Source organism: Scleropages formosus, chromosome 2, assembly GCF_900964775.1.
Source record: "Scleropages formosus chromosome 2, fSclFor1.1, whole genome shotgun sequence".
In the NCBI taxonomy this organism is placed as follows: domain Eukaryota; kingdom Metazoa; phylum Chordata; class Actinopteri; order Osteoglossiformes; family Osteoglossidae; genus Scleropages; species Scleropages formosus.
In genome coordinates, this window is record NC_041807.1 from 3,577,277 (window position 1) to 3,602,396 (window position 25,120).

Genomic DNA, 25,120 nt, shown 5'->3' on the forward strand with positions numbered 1-25,120 from the left:
CTGAAGTCTTGATTTGTCCACTGGTCATAAAAAACCTTCCAACTCCTGGTAAGTTGCATTGCTACTGTGTCCCTCAAGATGCTGCCAAAGAACTTACCGAAGCTTTTTACTGGCTTCTCCAAGATGTATGGATTCACTGTACTTCCTACCCTGAAGCAGAACCAATCATTGAGGCTTACTTTCATCTAGACTTTCATGACTTGAAACTCATCTTATCCCATGTGATTAGCTTTTCAAGCACCTGCAAAATTCACGTACATCCTTGGGTGAACACAGCAGTCACCGTCAAGTCATCCATAAAGGCTATGATAAGTGGCTGCCTTACACCAAACTTGGTCCATGGGCCTCTATATTCTATCTCTGCTAACTTCACAAGCATATTCATGGCCAAAGAAAATAATAGAGTACAGGCTGTAATTACCTCCTTCTGTAGCCTATAGCACTCCTCTTATTGTAACCCACATGTTGAAATCTATGTAGTAATCTACAATGAAAAACTTGATCTTACTTAAACCATAGCAGCACATTAATCTAGTGTCTGCCAGCTTCGGTGATATCTGCCATAAGTCCTGGTGAGATTTAACCACAGTACTGCTAAGTCTCCCTTGCTATCACATACGTCACTAATCAATTGTGTCTCCAGATCCACCGTGGTATCCTGAGTATTCCTCTTGTTTGCACTGATTACAAATGCATTTTATACTATTAGTATATGCATTCATGAGAAAGAATGCTGTTAAATTCTGAGCAACAATCATAAATCATGGTCTCTGGAATGTGACTGCAGTCTTTGAGTCAGAAGTGTGGTTTCTTTACTTGTGATCCTCACTAACAAACTCATCATACACATGCAAGATTATACAACTTTATACTCTATGTTACTGCTAATTTTTTATTATAAACAGGGACATTTAAATTGCATGCATCTAGAAAGGAAACACTTTAAAGAGTCATATTCCACAATAAGCATAGTGAAAGAAACACAGCTGTAAAATGACAATGGCTGAAACACTACCACTGTATTAGTAATGTTAAAGTTAATTTTGAATTAAAAACAAATAGTTTTGAATGTATTTGTGAAGTTTTATCCTATTTTAAAGACAATATACATTCCGGCATATCTTAGGGCTTTGGGGTCGAGGGAACACTTAATTTCCATCCTCTCTTTACCCTGAGTCCATTCAAATCATTACTATGACCATCTAACAAACAAGTAAGCAGACAAGTACTGTTAAACTGGAATGTCTTTTTTCCATTTTGAATATAAAATTAGTGTGCCAATTAAGATGGAGTGAGGACAAACAACAAAGGAGGATTAGGATTTCTGTGAGATTTAAATAGTTTTAATAAGATTATTTTTATGACAGCATCCAGTTAGGTGCCAGATTGCAGGCATTTTTTATTCTAGCAGTCAGAAAAACTGCGGTTGAAGTATCCGGACTTCTCTATATGATTTACAATGCTTTGCATTAAAAGTAACCAGTTCTGAGCTTATGCTTTTCTTACAGGAGAATACATTGTTCGCCAAATTAATTTGTCCTTTATGATTTGTTTATGTTGTGTCAAAACACCCTGTTTTTGTTTTGGTGAACTATTTAAACTAACAGGGAGCATTTGATGTAGCACATCACTCCGTTCACTTATGCCTGAAAGCACAATGCCATTTCAGCTTCATATATGCAAATTAATAATATAAATAAAACCGCGAAGCGCAACATAGATCTAAATGTGTTTTCCTTTCCAAATATCCTGTAATTATAAATCAAATAAGACAAATGCATCTCACTTAATAAGCATTAAATGGCTGTTAATTATTCAATTGAATTGCTGTCACCTATCAAAGCATGTCTAATTGATCTGTGTTGAAAGAACAAAAATAGCTCATTGAAATGCCTTTCACACCAAAGGATGAAATTGCATGGATCTAAAAAATCATTAGTTAAATAAAAAGCATCTTCTTTTGTTTTTTTTTAAGTATAGAGGATGTCTCTGTTCACTCTCCTCACAACCTGCTGAGTGCCAAGCACCCAAACATGTGTCCAGTCTGCACACATAGTGTTATTAACAATCCTTCAATCATTATTAATTCCAAATTCACAAATACATGTGCTCTGTATACTGTAATCTCAACAAAAACAGAATTATTAATAATTGAGGAATGGGACGTGGAGAAGGTCTCTGGGTTTTGTCTGCTCAGGCCTGATTAGGTGGTCCATTCTGCAGTACCTGGTGTAGAGCAATAAGAGGGAGACGGACTGATGCAGCACGGTGCCGTCTGGGTGAGATACCATTCATTTCTTTATCGTATCCCCACTTTCCCAGTCCAGTTGGCTGGCAAGAATGCTGCTTTTCTCAAATAGTTGTGTGAGGCAGCTTTAATAATGCCTAAGGGATGCTTCAGCATTTTTTTTAATCTGTAAAAAAAAAAATCCCCACAATCAGAATGGAGCTATGATACAAAGAACAATAATTACCCCTACCCCTCCCAACACAGACACACCTCACTTCTTTGCACTGGAGAAATCGGCTTTGGTTATATCCTCTGTGAATATTATTGTTTTTATTTGGCAACTCAGTTTTGTAAATAGAGGACTGTGTACTTTTTGTCTTTCAGTGAGTAGAGAAATTGTCCGAAGATGATGCAGGCTTACAACAAGACATTGAATTAAACTTCAGCTGTGGGTGATTATTCTTGCTAAAGCAAGCCCAAATTTCTTCAAATTTAAAATCCTTATAAGAGGTTTTTTTTTTTTTTTAAGCCTTATTGGAATATACCTTATAGCTGCAAAGAAAACAAAAGTCCTTCTTTTTAATAGCAAGTAAAAATAATTACTTGATGCCAGAGGCAGATTTCCACTAGAAGAAATATAATTTTAAGAATGAAATAGTGAAACATTTTCTACATGTTCTTATTTTTACATAATACTTTATAACAATGATTTTACATTAATAACTATATAACAACAAACAGCTCATTCTGCAATTGCACCTGCCCATTATTCCTCATTAGTATTACAATATGTAACACTGTTCTATTCATGTTTGAAAAGTGCAGGGAGAACATCTGAGACTACTATATTTATTTCCTGGTGTACTGAAGCCCATGCATGCATTTACTCAGTGAGGTAAACCTGTTCTCCAAAGCAACTTACAATTATTCTCCCATTTATACAGCTGGGCAATTTAGGGTAAGTGCTATGCTGCAGTACAACAGAGCTAGAAGTGGGATTCACTTCTAGCTTTCAATTTTTAAGGTAGCACTTCTAACCCCTATGCTACCGGCTGCCCTACTGGGGCTGAGGCTTATTTGGTGCACCCAACAGCACCCAAAAGAGATAATCTGTCAACAGAATTTGACATTTACCCTTCCAACAATGAACCCCTTCAAACAGAATCCCTTCTTTGGAGGTTGTGCTGAAAAATCTTAACAAATCTAACTGCTTTTCCATTACTTATCTGTATTTGAATACCTGTATTTTAAAATGCCCATTTGTATGGGAAATAAATGACAACTAAAATTTGTATTGTATCAGTGTACTGTGGCATGATGGATGAACTTTATGGATATTAATAGTTTTAGTAAACAAAACATTTATAAGTATTGCATTTTAGTTGAGGGTATGTGTTGGCACAGGAGGTTTGGCCGAGGCCTGCACTCTGGGGGGTCTGGGGATTGAGTCCTGCTTAGGGTGCCTTGCAATGGGTTGGTGCCCTGTCCTAAGTGTGTCCCCTCCATCCTTGTGTCCTGGGTTAGGCTCTGGATTGCTGCAATCCTGCTTGGGACAAATGGTTTCAGACTGAGTGTGACTTTAGTAATTATAAAACCAAGTTATGATGTTCATTGTTATATTTCAGGTTTTGTACATCCAGATTGACAGGATTTGTTACTGGTTTAAGTGGGGGGCGTGGTGGCACAGCGGGCTTGGCCTGTGCCTGCTCTTTGGTGGGTCTGGGGTTCAAGTCCTGCTTGCGGTGCCTTGCAACGGACTGGTGTCCCATCCTGGGTGTGTCTCCGGCCCCATGCTCTGTGTTGCTGGGCTAGGCTCTGGTTTGTCATGACCCTGCTGGGGATAAGTGGTTTCAGAAAGTAAGTGTGTGTGTGTGTGTTTACACACTAGTTAAGAGATGTTAAGTTTACTGATCTTTTCCCTTGTATGGATGTATTGGTGGTAAGTGTGGTGACAGCAATGGGGTACGTGTTCACCTTCACTGAAATATTGCATGTAAATTAGAAGGAATTACACATTTTTTAAAATGTTTTCTTAAAAAGTTTCAGACCGGTAAAAATGGAATTATGCTGTTTGTCAATTTTCTGCACTCATAGCTAAATTCTATCTAGGGACACAGGTATATGGTGAGTAAAACACCTGGGCATTCAATGGAATAATATTTTTTTTGCTAAAGACCAATTAATTTGCATTATGGGAGTGCGTGCCCAGAATGACCACATACCTGTACCACAGGACCACAGTCTACAAAGGGCTAAAAGGAGCACTGGCACAGACAACCACTGTGGAATCTCAGATGAGATTTCATACACATTGATAATCATTCCCAAGCCTCCAGCCTCCAGTCCTGACCCAAGTCCCTGTTCTCATGTCCATTATATTTATATATGTACATAATTTATGTACACATATATGTCCATCTACATGTCCCAATCTTCACACATCATGAACTCCATAGATCTTTTCTAAATAAGCTCTGCACTTGGATTTCCAACAATCTTTGTGTGTTCCATACAGTTTCAATTGATGATTTCTATGTTTTGTGTTCATGTCAAGATAGTTCTAAGAGCATGATTGCAATACTGTTATACAACAATACACCACACACACAAACACAAACCACTTGCCGTGAGCAGGGTCACAGCAAACCGGAGCCTAACCCAGCAACACAGGGCCAACATAGGGCACAAGGCAATAGAGCAATATAACGAGTTTAAAAATATGCAGTTCTTTTTCTCTTTGTTTTAGTAATAAGTAATAATAAAACAATGCAGATGTCATGGAAGCAAGAAATGAATACAATACTTCAGTCATTCCAGTCACGGTTGAGCCGAAGTAGTTATAGAAGATGTGCTTGAGAAAGGGCTTCCCACAGACATCCGTTAACACAACCAATGCAGATGGTGTCTCCAAACAAGTGTACACAAAAAAGGTTCAGGCATGAAAAATTCATCACTTTCCAAGGTTCGTGCTGTGAGCATTCCCTCCTCTCATTTTGTGAGTATAGTATGAAAATGATGACACTCACTTCATGTTTGGTAATTAAAGAAATCAGAAAATTAGTTTACATCCTTTTAAAATAAGGTGAAAAAAACTCGGAAGAATCCTTTATTTTACCATATACTGTATATATTATTATTTATTTTCAGTGAATATTTTTATGTTTAACTTCAGTTGCCTGGTGGATGGAAAGAAAATTGCATGAAAATGAAATTAGCAATGAAGGGGGTGCGGTGGCGCAGTGGGTTGGACCGCAGTCCTGCTCTTCGGTGGGTCTGGGGTTCAAGTCCCGCTTGGGGTGCCTTGCGACGGACTGGCGTCCCGTCCTGGGTGTGTCCCCTCCCCCTCCAGCCTTACGCTCTGAGTTGCCGGGTTAGGCTCCGGTTCCCCGTGACCCCGTATGGGACAAGTGGTTCTGAAAATGTGTGTGTGTGTGTGTGTGTGTGTGTGAAATTAGCAATAAGCTCTGAATTTCATTAAAACTCTCATTTTTACATTTTCTCATAGAAAAAGCAACAGAAGAGCTGGCATAGTGGTTAAGGCAGCACCTTGATGGTTAGGCATTGACAGTTTAAACTGCTGCTCTCCACCATGTACTACAAAACACGGAAAAAACTGAACATTTTACAAACAAAAGCTTATTTTATAGTTGCCTTATTACAGTGCATTTTGACCAAAAGTCATTCAAAAAGGAGAAAAATAAAAAACCCTTCAGGTCACCTGTGAACGTGTAACAGCAAGAAAGCACATGGCATGACATTTACTGGCTCACTGGGAAGATGACTTGTTAGTGCAGCAGTACCCTAGAACAATTACTCTATTAGAGTAGATCAGAGAATTCAATAATTCAGCATACAGCTGAATAAAAGAGTGAATTCCACAGCAAAAGGCTAACAACAACAGCGACAATAACAATAATAATCAGTTATCGATAGTAGTATAGCTATAATAAATGGAAACAGTTGTGACTCAAAAACGATCTTGGTGTTCAAGAGCAGAAGTACCAACAAGAATCAGGTGTTTCCTGGGCTCTGGATGTGATCTCTCCTTAATTCTATTATCCAGAGGTATTTAAATCTCTTCCTGACTTCAAAGCTGGCAGGACCTAATCAAAGGGCGAAATGTTTCTCTCAGCACTGTTTATATCGCCTGTGGAACGATGTCCCAGATTTACAGTGGCAAAAGCCAGAGCAATATTCCTTGCACAAAAAACCTGCCATCTTTTGTGAAATAGATTACTGGGGTAAAACAGTGGTAGACTGGTTAGTGGAGAGATACGAAATTTTTTTTATTGAGCTCAATATCTAACTACCATGTCTGCAAATTTTTGCAAAAGTTAAATAGGGAGCTTATAAAAAATGTATTTTCCCTTGTCAGATTATGGAGTAACTGTTTCTGCTTTGTCAACATATGTGCCCCTGAGACTGTATTCTGATATTCTGGAATGACTTTTGTTGTCATATTTTAAGATAAACTTGCTCCACTGAACATGGAACAATGTTTTGTAGTGACAATAACTTTTCGCTTAGAAAGCTTGCTATAATTTCATCGTCACCATTTATCACCAACAAGGAAGACATTTTTAACCCCTAATTGCTCTTACACCTCGGTAGCCCAATAGCAACTGTATGAATTTGTTTTTGAAGAAACAGAAAAAGAACTGAGAGCAAGAAATTTATTAAAATGGAAGAAGCAATACTTTGTAGGTTCTGCAACCCTATGGATTTCTGGGATTTCAAAATAAAACCAGCCTAATCAACTAAGAATGAAATGTCCCTAGATCACAACATTATATAAGAAAACAAACCCAGCTGATTTTATACTGGGTATTATTTTCACAGTACAGTGCTGCATTTTATTGTGTTTTATGACAGAACAGGTGTTCACAGAGAGCAGATTAAGATTTGAATAAAAATATGCAACGAAAGAGCTGAATATTATGTCCTTCCCTTATTTCATCATACTATTTCAAATCTCCTGTTTTCACACATTTTAGTCAAACCAACAGCTTTGCATTTAGCAAAATGAAAAATTAATGAGTGGAAAAATCAAGCTGATGGATCTCAACCCGTATCTTGACCGAACAGGTACCTATGCAATTTATCATTTATGTCTTGAATCTGTTACACGTTTATAACTTTTTAATTACTCTTGACAGCTTGTCTTTTAAATATTTCACTTTCTCTTGCAATTTCTATTAGCTGTCAGGACATGCATAATTTTTATCCTTGTTTTTATGCTTGTTAATAAATTACAATAGTAAACATGGCAAAAAAATAAAAATAAAAAAAAAAAACTACCCCAGTCATGAAATAATGTAGATTAACAGCAAGCAAAAAGGAGACAAACCACATGTGCATTATACACATAAAGCTGAACACTTTCTGGAACCTTTAGTATATTATTATTATTATTGTTATTATTATTATTATTATTATTATTATTATTATTATTATTATTATCATGGGCATGATGGGACTTTTAATAGGTACATTTACATTTCCAAAGCAACTACCAATGAACCAATGTAGTGTTATCAGCCCACACACCTTATTCACCAAGGTGACTTACATTGTCAATATACAGTAAGATACAGTAACATCAGGTTCATGTTATAAACTCTGCATGTATGAACACACACACACACACACACACACACACACACACACACACACACACACGCACACAGGAACTCACATTGTTTAAGTTTGTCCAACATGAGGGTCACTGAGGCATCCAAGTCCTTGAGCCTGTCTAAACGTTTGCCCCTCACTGTCTCACATGCTGTCAGCCCCCCTTGACTGACATTTCAGCGACACGAACAATATTGTCATACTTTGAAAGGACAGTGGAAATGAAAGGATCCCTCCAGGGCAACCCGCTTTTGTGTTAAAAAGGATGTGTCAAATAAGGGGGCTTTCCACCCGCTGGAGCACTGTCAGATGATAATCACATTATCTGCGAATGACAGAGGCAAACCTCTTGCGCATTTCCCGCAAGCATTAGCTGATCGGCAGGCTTTGAGGAATTGACAAGGCCAGGCCACAGTGTTACAGAAATGGGCGGGAAATCCAGCTGTCAAAGTCGGAGCTGTTTAGAATAACCGATAACAGTTGTCTTCTTAAGAAAGATGACAAGGTACAAGCACCACCAGACACGAGTGCACAGCAGACGACTGTTGCAACACAACACTGAGGAGACTTAATCAAACTTTAAGAACAAATCCTCCATCACTTTTATAAATTTTTCCATTACTCTTATAAATAATGGAAAAAATACAGATAATGATTTAAAATTATTTTCCTACAGCAAAGAATAAATCATTTCACAATATGTTTTATATATTTTCAGTACGTTTCATTGAGTGTTTCCACTTTCCAGACTGCAAGAGAGTTTCTTCTAAGAAAGCATAAAGCATATTCAGCAAAGAAAACATATCCCTTCTGTGGAGTGATGTTGTGAAATGGCTATATGTAACATCATTTAGTTTCATTGTTGGTATTTCCATTATGTGAAATCACTTCACTCTGGATTGTTGGCAGGGCTGCTGGCAAAGGTTAAAATTACAATGCAAGTACATACACTGGTGAACCACAACAATAAAACCACTGTCATATGAAGTGAATAACATTAATTATCTTGTTACAGTGGTACCTATCAAGGGGTGGGATATGGTAAGCAGCAAGTGAACAGTCAGTTCTTGAATTTGATGTGTTGGAAGCAGAAAAAATGGGCAAGCGTAAGGATCTGAGAAACTTTGACTTGCGCCAAATTGTGATAACTAGATGACTGAATCAGAGCATCTCTTGCATATGGGGCTGCATAGCTGCAGACTGGTCAGAGTTCCCATGCTGATCCCCATCCACTGCTGACAAGCTCCTACAATGGGCACTTGAGCAACAGAACTAGACCATGGAGCAATGGAAGAAGTTTGCCTGGTCTGATGAATCACATTTTGTTTTAGATCATGTGGGCAGCCAGGTGCGTGTGCATTGTTTACCTGTGGAAGAGATGGCAGCAGGATGCATTATGTGAAGAAGGCAAGCTGGTGGAGGCAGTGTGATGCTCTGGCTAATGTTCTGCTAGGAAACCTTGGGTCCTGGCATTCATGTGGATGTTACTTTGATACATACCACCTATCTAAAGATTGTTGCAGACCACGTTTACCTTTTCATGAGAACGGTCTTCCCTGATGGCAGTCGCCCTGCCACTCTGCAAGAAATTGTTCAGGAATGGCTTCAGGAACATGATAAAGAGTTCAAGGTGTTGACCTGGCCTCCAAATTCCCTAGATCTCAATCCAACTGAGCATCTGTGGGATGTTCTGGAAAAACAAATTCAATCCATGGAGGCCCCACCTCGCAACTTACAGGACTTAAAGGATCTGCTGCTAATGTCTTGGTGCCATATACCACAGGACACCTTCAGAGGTCTTGTGAAGTCTATGCCTCAATAGGTCAGAGCTGTTCTGGTGGCACGAGGAGGACCTACACAATATTAGGCAGGTGGTTTTAATGTTGTGGTTGATTGGTGTATAGGAAACATGCTAAGATCTGATCTGAAGCTGAAGTCAACTCACAGTGACCACTTCCATTGTTTCCAAGGCGAGGAAGATGGATGTTATTTATCGTTGTTTTGGCGCTTTGGAAGGAAACCCACACAAAGATGGAAGAACATGCAAGCACTGAACAGGTTGAGCAGTTAAGTGGGGATAAAACACCAGGCAATGTGAGGCATGCACTTTGCCAACATTAATTTTTTTGTCTAGTCGGTGTCTACATGGTAGCAGCTTCTAAAAGGGTGCAGGTATTGTGGTGGTTAAGGATAAATACTTGTGACTTTAAGTTTGCTGGAGCATATGCTACAATTAGCTCTACAAACACTAGTTACAGTTCTTACATTACAGGTCTTTACATTAGATTTATTTGTTTGACTGATTCATTTCTTCAGAGTGACTTGCCATGTTAAGCTACTTAGAATTACCAGTTTATACAGCTGGGTAAGTATAAGTACCTTGCTCAATGGTAATAGAGCTGGAGGTTGGGTTCGAACTTTGTTCTCTTGAATGCAAAATGAAATCTAAGTTCTCACAAAAAGGTTGCGATGGACTGAGTGGTCTAGTTTACCAATTAATTATTATAAATACCCATTTTGATTTTTAAAACCTCTTTGAAGTTTGCTGTGACCAGATCTAAAAGATATAAGAAAATTTTGTTCCAGTTAGATTGGATTTTAACATAACACGTAGTATGTGGTATAATACTGTTTATCCAAGTGATTCTCTTATCTTACTTTTCATGAAAAACAGCTGAGGATGAGGATTCCTGAGAAGATGATACCAAACCACATTCAACTCTTTTCTTTTAATCCCTTTAACAATCTCTACCTTTCTCTACATGAGACTACATTTAACTTAACATTTAATGACATTTTAATTTCTCACTTACAATAACAAGCAGCACCTTTACTAAAAAGGAGGTTCATTGTCTTCATTTTGCTTTTTAATCTTTTTAGTTTTTTTTTTTTTTCTAGATAGCAATTTTATTTTGCTGGGCAACTTTCTGAACTGGTTCATTTAACATGCCACTCACTGAGAAAAGAGGCAAAACTTGACTTTATTTTTAGCGCAAATATGTTTTTTCCCACTTGGAAATAATGATAGCATGTTACAGAAAAAAGGAATGTCACACAGAGGTACAGCTTGCATGATGCTGGGCAACTCAGCATACTGAGGAAGGCCAAGAATTTGATCTAATGTGGCTTGACACTAACGATATCATATTTTTCTTTTAAACACACAGCTTAATGCATGCATATAAGTCAAAGGTTATCAAGGAAAATCAGCTCATTGCAACGAGGTGTCGTTCCCTGTGTTTCCATTTATTTTATATCTTATCCTAATGTATAAATAGCAACAATGTTTTTACAGCTGTTAATGATAAGTGTAGTCAGGGTCTCCCAGCTGATCTTTGGAAAACAGGGACAACTCTTTAATAGCTTCTCATACAGAACCACCAAAAAGAGCCATTACTAACGTTCTTGATCTGCAAAGTTGTCAGAATTGGGTTTGAAATTGGGAGTATGTCCATGTAAATTGAGATATTTATGCAAAGTATTGTCTTCAACTCTTCATTTGAGCCATTTTTCAGAAACAAATCATTCTTGACTTGTCTTTTCCCATATGTTAGTTTTTTTTTATCACACGGTGGAAGTTGATGGATGTAATTTGTTACTACTAACAGAAAGAAAATCCAGAAAATCTCACAGAACCTTGAGAGAAGAAAGACCTTATGTTAAATATTTCATAGACTACACAAACTGCGGAAAACATTCAACGCATCGGCATTTTGCATTTTGTAATACAAACTCCAGAAATGCGTATTAGTCTTACATTAAGTCTAAAATTCCAGAGTTGAGAAAATGCTGATGGAATTCATTTGCCTGGCTTCATAAATCTTTTCATGGCAAATGAAGAGAAGGATGTATTATCTCCTCCCTCTTCTGGCTGTGCGAAAGGCCCTTGAGCCACACCAGAGACATACAGAGTCGAAAGCGCTGGCACACCGAATGAGGGCCACGCTTTGATCAGCACTTTAAAGTATACCGAACCCTTAGTCCTGCCCTATTGAGAAACGCTCTTGGGAGAGCCCAGAGGGGTGCTCACCGATGGGGTTTATGGCCACTTCCAGCTATAGCCTCCCTGCTTCCTCACAGACACATTTTGGAGCATAAGTCCAATGGACTTGTTGATTTTTTTTGGGAATCATTTTATTTTGGACACTCATTTTCCAGGCACAAGAGGTGTTTAAGGATTCTTTAACAAGTGATATTTCTTGGAGTTGTGTGAGTAGACAAGGAAAAGACCTTTTCAAAGATAAATTGCCACATTTCCTTCTTCCTTAATTGTACGTTTCCTTTTGAAGAGCCAAAACACAGTCCAGCCTCAGTGTTTGGGGCTATTGAAGAAGAAAAAGGTTTGAGTGACCCAATTTTACAAATTACCCGAATCTTTTTTGTGTCTTCTTTTGACTGTAACTCTCTAATGTGAACTTGTAATACCAAAATAGAGCATACAAAGCAAAACAGAATTGTCATAATAATATACCATAGTCATACAGGTTGAGAAAAATAAAAAATAAAGCTGATAAGCCTACTGCGCACTGATAGAGCAACGCGGAATAAATAAAGAATAAAGAATAAAGCTGATAAAGTATTTGTATCAAGTCTTGCTATATGAAACCTCTTAACTTCTGGAAAAGTATGACAGTTATCATTATTCACCATATTCCACTGCACACTTGATGCTCTCAAGTTCTCCATTCTAGTTTTTTCTCTAACTGATTTTTTTTTTCGTCAGTTGACAAATGAAAACCTTTTCTCAACCTTTTACCGTAAATTGTTAAAATTTTGATTTTGAAATGGAAACTGGATTCTTTTGTTCATCTTATCTTGGCTCATCTCTCATCTTATCTTAAAAGAAAAATTATACATGATATTACTCTGAGACTGACTGGTGTCTGTTTGAGCATGACATGAACACGGAGGTATTTTATTGTAACGTCCAGACACAGACAGAAGTAGTGGGAATTCAAATGCAGAGTGTAAATAAAGGTGCACAAAGCAGATTAACAAGTGCATGAGTGATACAATAAACATGGGTCCAAGACACACATAGTGTTCTTATGTGGGCAATTGAATTGAACATCTATAGCTAGAATATCACTTCTGCTGCACAATATCTACACATTTTTAATAATGTCTTGCTTTGTGTATCATTTTGTATACTGCCCACTCCACTTTTATTTTAAAATTCACTTAAACACTAAAGGGTTGCAGTGGCACAGTGGGTTGGACTGGGTCTTGCTCTCCCGTAGGTCTGGGGTTTGAGTCCCGCTTGGGGTGCTTTGTGACAGACTGGTGTCCTGTCCTGGGTGTGTCCCCCTCCCCCTGTGTTGCTGGGTTGGGCTCCGGCTCCCCGCAACCCCGAGTAGGGTAAGCGGTTTGGAAAGTGAGTGGAACAGTCATATGAGACCAGAGCAGGTACACAGAGAAGATGGAGACAGGGCTGGAATATGGGACAAGGACAGGGGCATGAAGGGCTGGTGCAGACAGGACATATACAGAAATGCATTGAGAATGAGACTCAACAAAAACAAGTACATAATCAACAATCTTTTCCTCACAAAAGGCAATGTAATTCTAATTATTAAGCCGGAACCTGATAGTACTGCTTCACCCCTTTTATAGGGCTGGTCAGTAATTTTGGATCAGGTGCACTGCTGGGGCTGGGTGGAGCTGGAGAGGTGTACCTTGTAATCATTCAAATTGTTCTCTGAGTCGCGCTATTCTGTGATAGGATCCATACCATGACAGTTCTTCCTTGGACAAGTGGATAGCGAGAGTAAGTGAGGGTGAGTATATCTGATATAAAATATGTCAAAAGATTCAAAACAGTAAGAATGGTTTGTCCTTTAAGGAGTCTGTGAAGTCTAAAGCAATCATTTGAATTTTTCAAGATATGCTGGAAATCTGTTGTCTTACATTATGTGTCCAGAATAACTTAATGTATCTTTTGAGTGCCTCCGATTTTAGTGATTGAGCTGTAATCTTTCACCTTTGCTTGGTGTTCTAAGCATAGATGTTGTGTCTACTTGAGAATTTTTAGATGCAGTTTGCAAATGATAGTGACATAATGGCGATTAACACAGGGCTCCACTTAAATATTAGATTCTACAGCAGCATTCTCCAGTTAGCTGTCAAAATAACTTTTATTCTTTGGATTGCTTTTTTTCCTCTTCTCATCTTTCTTTTCTTCTTGACAGACTGGTACACTAATAATTTGGACATATGTTGGACTTATCCTTTCATAACTCTCCCCCGGTGCTGGATGAATGACTGTTTGCACCCATTGCTGGATGTTTCATTAGCCACTTTTCATGATTAATTGCGAGAAAATCCAGGTACTTACCCACACAAGTATCCCTGTGCTCCTCAAAGCCTGCACTGCACACACACCGACCGATGGGCACAAGCCACTCTCCTTCAGCGCTGCAGTACATTTTCGGCGTGTCCCTCTCCTCAGCATGGTCCACACACTGCCCCCGCACCTCAACCAGGGAGGAGGAGTCAGCGCCTGTCACAACATCTGTGAACATGGCCAAATTACGGGCCATGGCTGAACATTTCTTGTAGTACACTCGGACTGACACAATGGCGATGCAGGCGCCAATGTCCTGGAAGGCCAGATAAAAGCCCCTCTTGCTGAGGGGGCCCACGCCCCGCACCTCAGTGTTCAGCTTAAGCCGCCGCACACCCAAGTCTACGCTGGTGAAGCTTTCGTCCGCGGCTATGGTGTCAATCTTGGAAAACTGGTTTTCCCAGATGTTGGTCCCAATGTCACGATCTATCTCATAATAGTAGAGGTTAAAAGTCTCCTTGCAAGTTCCTAACACGCCGGGCATGCTGTTGCAGTCTCGCAGAGTGAATTTGACCTCGATGTAGATGCGCCGGGCACCATCCCGCTGGATCCAATTGGTACGCAGCCAGTTGTTTTGATTGGGACTCATGACATTGCACACCTGGTATGTGTGGATTGGGCTGAAGTATTCGTCCATTTCATTGATGGCATCCCACTGGGACAGAAGAAGAGGAAAAAAGCAAAGTTGTGATATGGAAAATGAGAGAAACATTCTAATGTGTGTCTATATTGCTTGCCAAAAATGCAAAATACGCAATATAAATAATTTATAAATATAAAATAAGACATGAAGTCAAGTGAAAATAAGAGCGAAGTCAAATTCTTCACTATTGCATTACTATCACATCGATGAACTGTGTATGAAAGTATAACTATTTCGAGTTGAAGGTTATGCCTAAATCATTACTGTACAGTACTGGGTGTTTAGTGCAGGGGGTGTGGCGGCGCAGTGGCGCATTGGGTTGGACCAGGTCCTGTTCTCCGGTAGGTTTGGGCATCGAGTCCTGCTTAGGGTGCCTTGCTGGGTGTGTACCCACCCTGCAGCCTTATGCCCCATGTTGCCGGGTTAGGCTCCGGTTCCCCGTGACCCCGTATGGGACAAACAGGTCACAAAGTGTGTGTGTCTGTGTATGTGTACTGGGTGTTTATGAACAATGAAAAGTATAACTTACATTGTTTAAAGGTAAAACAATAAGAATCTAAGAGGAAGAGTTGTGTTTTCCCAATTTTTTCCCCATACTCAAGACACAGCTCTTCTTATTCTTATTTAATATTTATTACTTATTAATATTTATTACTTACTTATTACTTACTTAATCATGTCTTACTTAATTACCATGAGACATTGCAAGCATCCCAGGTTCCTCAGCTGTTTTTCTTGTTTCCAGTTAAATCAATACACAGCTTTCAGCAATGTTCTGAATGTATGTGGTATAAAGTATGCATCATACACATTTTCTAATCTACTTCATGCCTCACAGTACACCCTGTGGCAGACCTGGTGGGAACTGCTAGTATTCGTGGTAAACGCTGACCTGGATAAACCTTTACCTTACCGCCTTGCACCTTGGGAAGAGCCCCATTTGAACAGAGCAATGTGGTGCAAGATTCTTTCCAGGAGAAGATCTGATAGTGCTGCCCGCAAAACTGAGTTGGCTGCTGCCAATTAACTTGTCTGACTTGTCCTGACCATGAAATAATAAAGAGCATTGGCGGGGGGCAGGCTGCACTCTGGAAGACCCCGCAATCGAGCCCCCATAGGACAGACCCAGCCTGAGCAGTCCAGAAACCAGACTTTCATCTCGCACTGATCGCAGCTCAGAGCTTGAAGCTGAGGCTGAAAGTCTGGCACTGCTGCACAGAGCAAGAGGCATATGAAATACCCCATAATGATGTGGGGACATTTCTGAGGTAATTAAATACTGGGGGACCTGGTTATGTGACAGTAGGCTCTTGGGTAATCAGTCTCTTCACAGGAAAAATAATTCTCAGAAGAAATATGACCTGACAGCTTACTCTCTCATGACAGAAGTCTGCTGTTCTCATCACTTCAGGTTAGACTTACGCTGTTGTTTGTTGTGGTCACTAAGTAAAATCCCCAAAAGGAATTTCATGCAATATGTTTCAATGTGGTGGCACTGGGGTGTGGTCTGTGGTGCTGCGGCCTCACAGTGCCCGGATGATGCAAGAGAACAATTTTTAAGTAGCTGCTCATGACATTTGCATGTTCTCATTGTTTCTGCGTGGGATTCTTCCCAGTGCTCTGGTTTCCTCGCCAATCCAAAGACATGCCATTTAGGTGAGTCAGTGACTCTCAAAAAGCCCTTTGTGTGTGAATGAGTGAATGAGTGTATATGTGTGGTTACCCTGTAATGGAGTGGTGTACATCCCCCAGCCTTGCTCCGAATGCTTCTGGAATAGGTTCTGGCTCACTGTGACCCTCATCAGGACAATTGGTTATTGAAATTGGATGAAGGTTTCAAAATGCAGCACCATTTTCAAAAAACATGTTAAATTAGAAACAGTAATGGCAAGACTTTATTGTTCATATGCTTTGCTGCCAGTGAAACAAATAATAATAATAATAATAATAATAATAATAATACACTTATTTCTTTAACAGACGCTTTTCTCCAAAGCGACTTCCAATGAACTCTATGTAGCGCTATCACCCACACACCTTATTCACCAAGGTGACTTACATTGCTAGATACACTACTTACAATGGGTCACTCATGCATACATCAGTGAAACACACTGTCTCTGTCACTCACACACTAAGGGTGAACCTGAACAGCATGTCTTCGGACTGTTGGAGGAAACCAGAGCACCCAGAGGAAACCCATGCAGACATGGGAAAAAATGCAAACTCCACACAGACTGAGCGGGGATTGAAACCACATCCTCTCACACCACCCAGGTGCTGTGAGACAGCAGCGCTTCTTGCTGTGCCACTGTGCAATAAAAATAATAATAACAACAACAACAATAATAATAAGAAGAAGAATAGCAGCGGTCCTTACAGTTCACTGAGATTGTGCGGTCCATTTTTACTCTGAACACCTGATATTCTGTTTTCCACAAAATACTTCTCTAGAGCGACAGTACACTTGAGGGTGTTGTCACACTTGACTCATTTCAGGTGGTTTTTCCCAGCTCACTGTGCTTTGTTGGCTTTGCTCTCCAGTCAGCTATCCAAAATAGCGCAGACCTCTTCAAATTTCACAGAAAGTGAATTGAATTGAGACCCTCTTGTGACCCTCTGTGCAGTTCCTCTTTTCTGTGCAATGTTAATGTAACACTGTGTGGATTGGTCTGCCAGCATCTAACCACCTACCTTGCATTGTGTAATATTTAAGAGTGAAAGGTTACCTTCTGCTCAGCAGTGAATTGCAAATACAAGTGACTGTCTGGCTGAAAAACCAAAACAGGTTCCTTAGGTGTAGCCAAGATTGGACAAAAACTTAAGAGGTAATTTTTAGCATACAGATGCTTTTTGTGAAGCTTAGGATTTTGAGTTTCAATCTAGCCTCAGCTCTGTTTTTGTGTGTCCTGCATGTTTTCTATGTATTCAGAGTTTCTTTATTTCATAATAAATTCTTTCAGTATAAATTGGTAACTCTAAACATCCATTTGTCCCCAAAATGTTCTTAAGAAGGTGTATCTTAATTTACACCCAGGAATTCTGAGGTTACTCTTGGAGAATTGTGACACTGATAGGAAAAGTTGACACTGAAAAGAAATTAAAAGTGAACAGCTGAGAGTGGAACTGAAGTAGACATTCAGTGAATACAGCACCGAGCTACGCATTAAGGGAAACATTTCATACCTTGAAACTTACATTCTAATTGTAGAAGTAACTCAGGAAAAATGGTTCTTTGAGGGATATACATTTGTCTTACCCTGTCTTACCCTGTACTGGTCTATTTAAAAGCCTTACTGATTTCATAAATTATTGATAATATTCAGTTCTCCTAAAGAAAGTTACAGGTTATGAAGGACTGCCCTGTCTAGCAAGTATAGGTTTCCAGCATTTAGCAAGTGTAATTATTTCTGAAGATCTGCTTTTAAAGTATACTCTTGTAAAAAAGAACTCTTCAGTACCCTTAAGTCTGAAAACAGTTCACCTGCATCTGGGTTGTGCAGCTGCTTTTGTGTGTCGCAGCAAAAATGTGTGACGCAAGGAATGGGAAAGTATAGGTCATGTAGTTTATGATACTGCAATTAAAATTAATGCCCCAGTTCATACTAGAATCACCGGTACTTATGTACCAAATGATACTTGCACACACTTTCACATCAAGTATACAAAATGCTTGCCTTAGCTCTTAAACACAAAGTAAATCTGGTTTAGGCTGCTCTTGAGATTTTTAAAACCAATCCCTTCTATGTACTTGAACATCACACTTATGTTATATTACCTTATATTCAGTCTTATATTATTTTATCTTGCCTTCCCTACCTTGTCTTATGTTGTCTTAAAACCCTCATTGTCACAAACACTGAAGCAGGGACTGCAGTGGGTTCAAGCTCAGAGTTTATTTATATGAACACATTTATATTATTTTATATGAAGCATTCCCAGGTATCTTCTCTACTCGTTTCTCTGCATTGGCTTCCTATAGCTGTCCAGATCTAAGTTAAGACCCCGGTTATGGCCTACAAATGCATCAATAGAACTGCTCCCAGTTATCTACAAGACTTGATGAACCGCTCTCCGAATCTAAAATCTCCGACCTCCTGATATCACACAGAGCCACCACCTGCTCGCTTGATCCGATCCCATCGTCACTTCTGCAGAACATTTCCCCGCAACTCTCCACCTTCATCTCTAAGATCATCAACTCCTAGCTCTCCTCTGACTGTTTCTCAGCTGCCTTCAAAACTGTTCTCATTTTACCTCTGTTAAAGAAACCCTCCCTGGATCCCAGTCCAAAACTACAGATCAGTCTCCCTCATCTCTTTCCTGTCTAAAACTAGAGCGGGCGGCCTGTGATCAGCTATCTGAATTCCTCACCCAGAACCATCTCCTCGATGGATATCTGTCTGGTTTCAAAGTTGGTCGCTCCACTGAGACGGCGCTTCTGGCGCTGTCTGATGCTCTCCAGTCTGCTAGAGCCGCCTCCATCTCCTCGGTCCGCATCCTCTTCGATCCGTCTGCAGCATTCAACACCGTCAACCACCGGATTCTACTCTCTTCTCTTAGTCAGCTTGGGATCAAAGGAGCGGCACTAAGATGGTTTGAGTCCTACCTATCTGACAGATCCTATCAAGTGGTCTGGCGGAGCTCTCGTTCTTCTCCTCTGCCTCTCTCAACCGGTGTCCTGCAGGGCTCGGTACTGGGTCCTCTTCTCGATCTACACCTCCTACACCATTTGGTGGTCCCATGCAAGAAAGGTAAAGCACGAATGTTCTTGCTTCTGGCTCTGTTGTGGTGGAACGACCTTTCTCTCTAATTCAGAACTGCTGAATCTCTATCCACATTTAGAAATGGTCTTGAAACTCACTTCTTCCAGATTAACTTCGCCCTTAATTTTTTAAGTTCATGTAATATCTAAATGTTCATGCATTATAACTTTAAGATGATGCCGGGATAAACCTTTACGCAACTACTCCTCTAATGTAACGTAAATGTTTATATGTATCTTTAAAATAAATTACTAGGAAGGTGATCAGGAATCATTGATATTCAGATAAAGTTTTATGCAGCTACTCGTGTGATGAACATTGATTCACATGGTGGAAAGAAACTAATTAACTGTACTTAAGAATCACACATCTGCAACCATGTCTCTCTTTCAGCTAATGTAGTGAACACATTGTGTTTTAGTTGAGATGTATGTCGTTTTGGAGAGAAGCGTCTGCTAAATGAATAAATGTAAATGTATGAACACGAGAGGGGGGTGCGGTGGCGCAGTGGGTTGGACCGGGTCCTGCTCTCCGGTGGGTCTGGGGTTCGAGTCCCGCTTGGGGTGCCTTGTGACGGACTGGCGTCCCGTCCTGGGTGTGTCCCCTTCCCCCTCCGGCCTTACGCCCTGTGTTGCCGGGTAGGCTCCGGTTCCCCGTGACCCCGTATGGGACAAGCGGTTCTGAAAATGTGTGTGTGTGTGTGTGTGTATGAACACGAAACCGAGGGAAGAAATAGCTGAGGCTAGGAAACACAAGAGAGCCAAATCAGAGCAGTGAGGTCAGTGACATTCAGCAATAAGCATCACCATCTCCTAGCTTCTATGGCAGATGTTAAGATGGTGTGACTGGCCAATTAGTCTGTCATACACATATTCAGAATTAAGTGAGTATAACAAAATTACTTCTGCTTGTTAATTCAGTGCAGTGGGCCTTCCATAGTTTCTGGTCTGCAAGTCTGAAGTTCAGTTTCGACTGCTGCAAAGTGTTTTGAGAAGCTTCTTTTAAAAGGTAAATGAAAACTAAAAAATAATAAGAAGAAGATGATGATGATGATGATGATGATGATTATTATTATTATTATTATTATTATTATTATTATTAGAGGGGTCTGTGGTGGCACAGCAGGTTTGGCCTGTGACTGCTCTTTGGTGGGTCTGGGGTTCAAGTCCCACTTGGAGTGCCTTGCGATGGAGTGGTGTCCTGTCCTGGGTGTGTCCCCTACCCTTCCAGCCTTATGCCTGGGTTAGGCTCCAGCTTGCTGCGACCCCATATGGGACAAGCGGGTTCAGCGTGTGTGTGTGTGTGTGTGTGTGTGTGTGTGTATTATTATTATTCTTAACACTACCTCTATTATTATGTAGGAAATTTTGAAATTGCCATAGAAACTTGTAACATGCATAATCCTTCTCTCCTGAGCTATTCATTAAGGTATAATTAGTGAAAAAATTGTAAGTCAAATCACACAAAGTTAAAAGTATTGGTAATCTCTTTCAAGAGATTTCTATATGTTTTAATGCTTCAGTACTTATTTTTTTGCACTCCTTCACCAGAGAAACCTTGCATAGTAGGAGGAGCACAGAATCACCTGGTGTGACATCACCAAGGCATGTGTTTTGAATTGAAATGTCTGTTCACATAAGGTATGTCTCGTAAGTCAGAACTGAGAGGTGGTTAAGCAAATTTTTGGGGACAAATTACTTTCACTCTAAACTCAGAACTCTCATAGAAGGAGCATTTGTTGAAATATGGAAACCTGTGTAGACACTTTTTTAAAATTGTTTTATTCATTATTATTTCTAAACCAAAACATTTGGTTTTGGTTATTAGAAAAAGCCAGTATGCATTAGAGAACCAATTCTTCAACTCTACACTCACCTCCCTCTTTCCCCTGGAGGCACTAAACTCTTTAACTATAGACTGCTTTAAATTTCATTGCAATCATGCACAGCAGGTGTCCATGCTCTCCTGCCTAAAGTTTTTCTCAAAACTGCCTGCCATATGCAACAAGTTCCAAGTGTCCACACAGACTTACATCACAGAGGTCCATTTGGGTTGTAGGTGCAATAAGAGGGCTTTCATTGAGAAGACAATAACACAGAGAGCAACTCCATGAGGCATTCACCTCAATTTGAAAGTGACTGGTCATTTACTGTAAGCCTTCCTTATTGTAACCTTATGTATTTCAAATTGTCACATCCAGCAGTAACACGGACATGGACGTGTATTAATGTAACATCCAAATATGGACGACAAGGGTGATATTATGAAGTGCACAGTATATATATATATGTGTGTATATGTAGGGGGTGTGGTGGCGCAGTGGGTTGGACCTTGTCCTGCTCTCCAGTGGGGCTGGGGTTTGATTCCTGCTTGGGGTGCTTTGTGATGGACTGGCGTCCCGTCCTGGGTGTGTCCCCACCCCTCTAGCCCTACGCCCTGTGTTGCTGGGTAAGGCTCCAGCTCCCTGCGACCCTGTATGAGACAAGTGGTTCAGATGGTGTGTGTGTGTGTATGTATGTATGTATGTACACATTTGAACAGCTGGTAGTGTAGTAGTTAGTGCTGCTGCTTTTGCACCCAAAAGTCCCAGGTTTGATCCTCACCTCTGGCTGTAGTATCCTTCAGCAAGGTACTTACCCTAAATTGCTCCAGTAAAATTACCCAGCTGTATAAATGGGTAAATGATTGTAAGCATTAATTAACTGTGACCTTTACATTGTAAGTTCCTTTGGAGAAAAGCAACAGCTGAGTGCAGTGTAAAATTTTGCACACTGCAAAGTAAGGAATGAAGTGCTATGAAGAACATGGAACAAAGACACAGTGTTCTCACAAGGACTGTCAGTGCTACTGAACTAGTGCACAGAAACATGACTTATACAGGGCTGGTACATGAGACCTGGACAGGAGCATGGAGGACTGACACAAACAAGACTGGAGCTTGGTACTGGAACATATTCACACTGTGAATGGAATTTTGGAAGCTGGCAAGGGAACAAGGATAGCTATGGGACTGCAGGCGGAGAGCTGATCAAGAATCCACAACTAGATTTATCTCCTTTGCTCTTCTTATAATATTAGGAATCTGGTGTTCATTGAATTCAAGTGTGCTGAATCGTCTGAATAGATGGCACACTGTATGGTCATCTTGATTATGGTTCTCAGGGATCATAACAGTTGCAGCCAACTATGCAAAGAATTCTGAAGACAATCCTTTTATTATTCAAGAAACAGAAAAAAAAAAATGTACAGAAAACTAAGAAATCAAAGGGACACATATACTACAGCAGAAAACAGGGTCTGGACCTAAACTTGCAAACAGAGTTAGGAGACTGAGTATTGAGCTATGCTGTGCAAGCTATTTGCTGCAGAAAACCAACTGACCTCTACCAAACATCTAGTGAACTCTTGGGACCAAAAACAAATGTGACCACAGCTGGCTTTGACCAGACAGTGGATTCAATAAGTCTACAAGCCTCCTTCTTGCTGTGTTCCTGTGGCTATAAGCTGGATAATGCATGGAGAGCAGCAAAAGGTCCAGTGACAACAAAGAAAACAGTAGTCTAAGTTACAGGGATTCTTGTGATGTATATGCATGGGAAGCTTACAAATGGCATAGAGCACACTGACCAAAGTATAAAAGGGCCCTAGATTATGCTCTAATGTTCCAGGCCTAAAATAGAGGTGTCAGGGAAGATGGATTCTGGAATGAAGGTAATGACTGACATGACCGACTGTCAAGATATTTTGCTGAGACTTATTCCTTCTGATTGCTGTAACAAGGCTAAGATGACATTGTGACTCAGAACCTTGTAAAGAGGACTGCCCGGCTTGCCTAAGGAGACTTGATACATGTGGTAGTTTGGATGTAAGCCAGGTTCTTGTGATCTGTCCATGCTGAAAATGAATCAGTGGCCCTCAGCTGTTACTGATGTCGCTATACCAATGTTAGTTTCACTACCGGCAATGACCTCTGAGTCTTTGGTAAAGCTCATGAGCAGAACAGTGAAAGACATGAAGTTCTGCAAAACATGGCTAAAAAAACTTGCAAAACTCTGAAACAGGAGCACTTGTTTTAATTTAAAGAGTTTTGGCTAATCCAGGATTACCTGGACCTTAAATCAATCCATCTGCATCCTTTCAAAATGAAACTCAGATATCAAGTGAGATGTGTTTCACGTTTTAATTACAGGAATACGGTTGCTCATAAAACTTTCAAATATCAGAGGTGTTAAAAAAATCATCCGGGCAGGTATCGACAAATCTGTTGAGCTTGCATCAGAGGACACTGCTGACAAGCACTAGTGGTACAAGCAAGGGCAAAGGCCATAATGAGATATTCATAATGCCTACTTGAGGTCTTGAAGACAGTCTTACATTCATCTTCCTGCACGGTAGCTTACCTGCACAGAAGAGTACAGTAGGACCACAGACAGTGAATATTTTGTGCCTCTAAGACTCTAGTAGCCTACAAGATACTTGAAGTGTTATGACAGTTATTAATATCCATAAATAACCTCTTATAGATATCCACTTAGGCAATAGCATCACCTGCTACTCTCAAGGTGTGAGTTGAGTTGGTTTCCCTTACTGTAGGTTTAGGGCTAGAGTGAATATAGCTAAGAGGGTTACTGGCAAGAGGTTATGTAGTGGATGATTGTTGTGGATGTGAATAAATTACCATTTTCCCAATGCTTTCTCAGTTAACAGGTATAAAAATCCTGGAAAACAAGGCTACTGTACAAAGAGGCATCTACAAAAACAGCAGAGGTCTCCAAGAAATCTACGGACTATATGGAGAACAGGACTTTCTTACAAAATAATGGTAATAGATCAGTTCAAGAAAGTGTCAAAAACTTGCTGACTCCACATCACACTGTATTCACATTGCTATAGGTAAACCTCACGATACAACAGCCCCCTCTTCTTTCTTAAGTTTATAGAAGAGGTTTTTCTGTATACACATTCCTTATTTTGAGTACTCTGAATAAGTAATTTAAAGCAACTGATCTCCGAGGAGCTTGTTTCTCTGGAATTCATTATGTAAACGGCTGACTTAATTGAAAGGGAAAGATTTGACCTCAGAAGGGCCTCAGGTTCAGCTGTATTGAACTTGGCCTCTGCTAAGGGTTTCCATTGAGGCAGTAGACCCCTGAGACCCATAGAAAGTTGAATGTAGTAATTAAGATCTGCAAGTGTACTGCCAGCAACAACCGCTACCTTAAATCTTTATCTGGTAAATTAAATATGTCCTTGAACAACAGAAGACCCTTAATGAAGGCCAAGCTACGTTGCTAAAAATAGCTATTTCAGCTTTCCACCGCTTCTTCTTCGGTAGTTTAAGGCGGTATTCTTCAAAGCTAGAAGTGGACAGAACACGTCAAGATCTGTTTTTCGGCTGAAGTTTCTAAAGGGGAAAATTTACTACACCCTGTGGCTTTTAAAACATTTTTATTAGTTTTACTTATCTGTCTTGGTAAATGGTAAGTTTACTGCTCACTACTGATGCT

The 25,120-nt window shown here is 40.0% G+C and overlaps 1 protein-coding gene across 1 annotated transcript in view; it reads right to left on the reverse strand.

The window, feature by feature from the left end:
- Positions 1–25,120, reverse strand: part of epha8 (eph receptor A8) — an 87,531-nt gene that overhangs the window by 24,042 nt on the left and 38,369 nt on the right. The window contains exon 3 of the mRNA XM_029248757.1: positions 14,196–14,859. Within this exon, the coding sequence (XP_029104590.1) occupies positions 14,196–14,859 (664 nt within the window). The remainder of the gene's footprint in view (positions 1–14,195; positions 14,860–25,120) is intronic.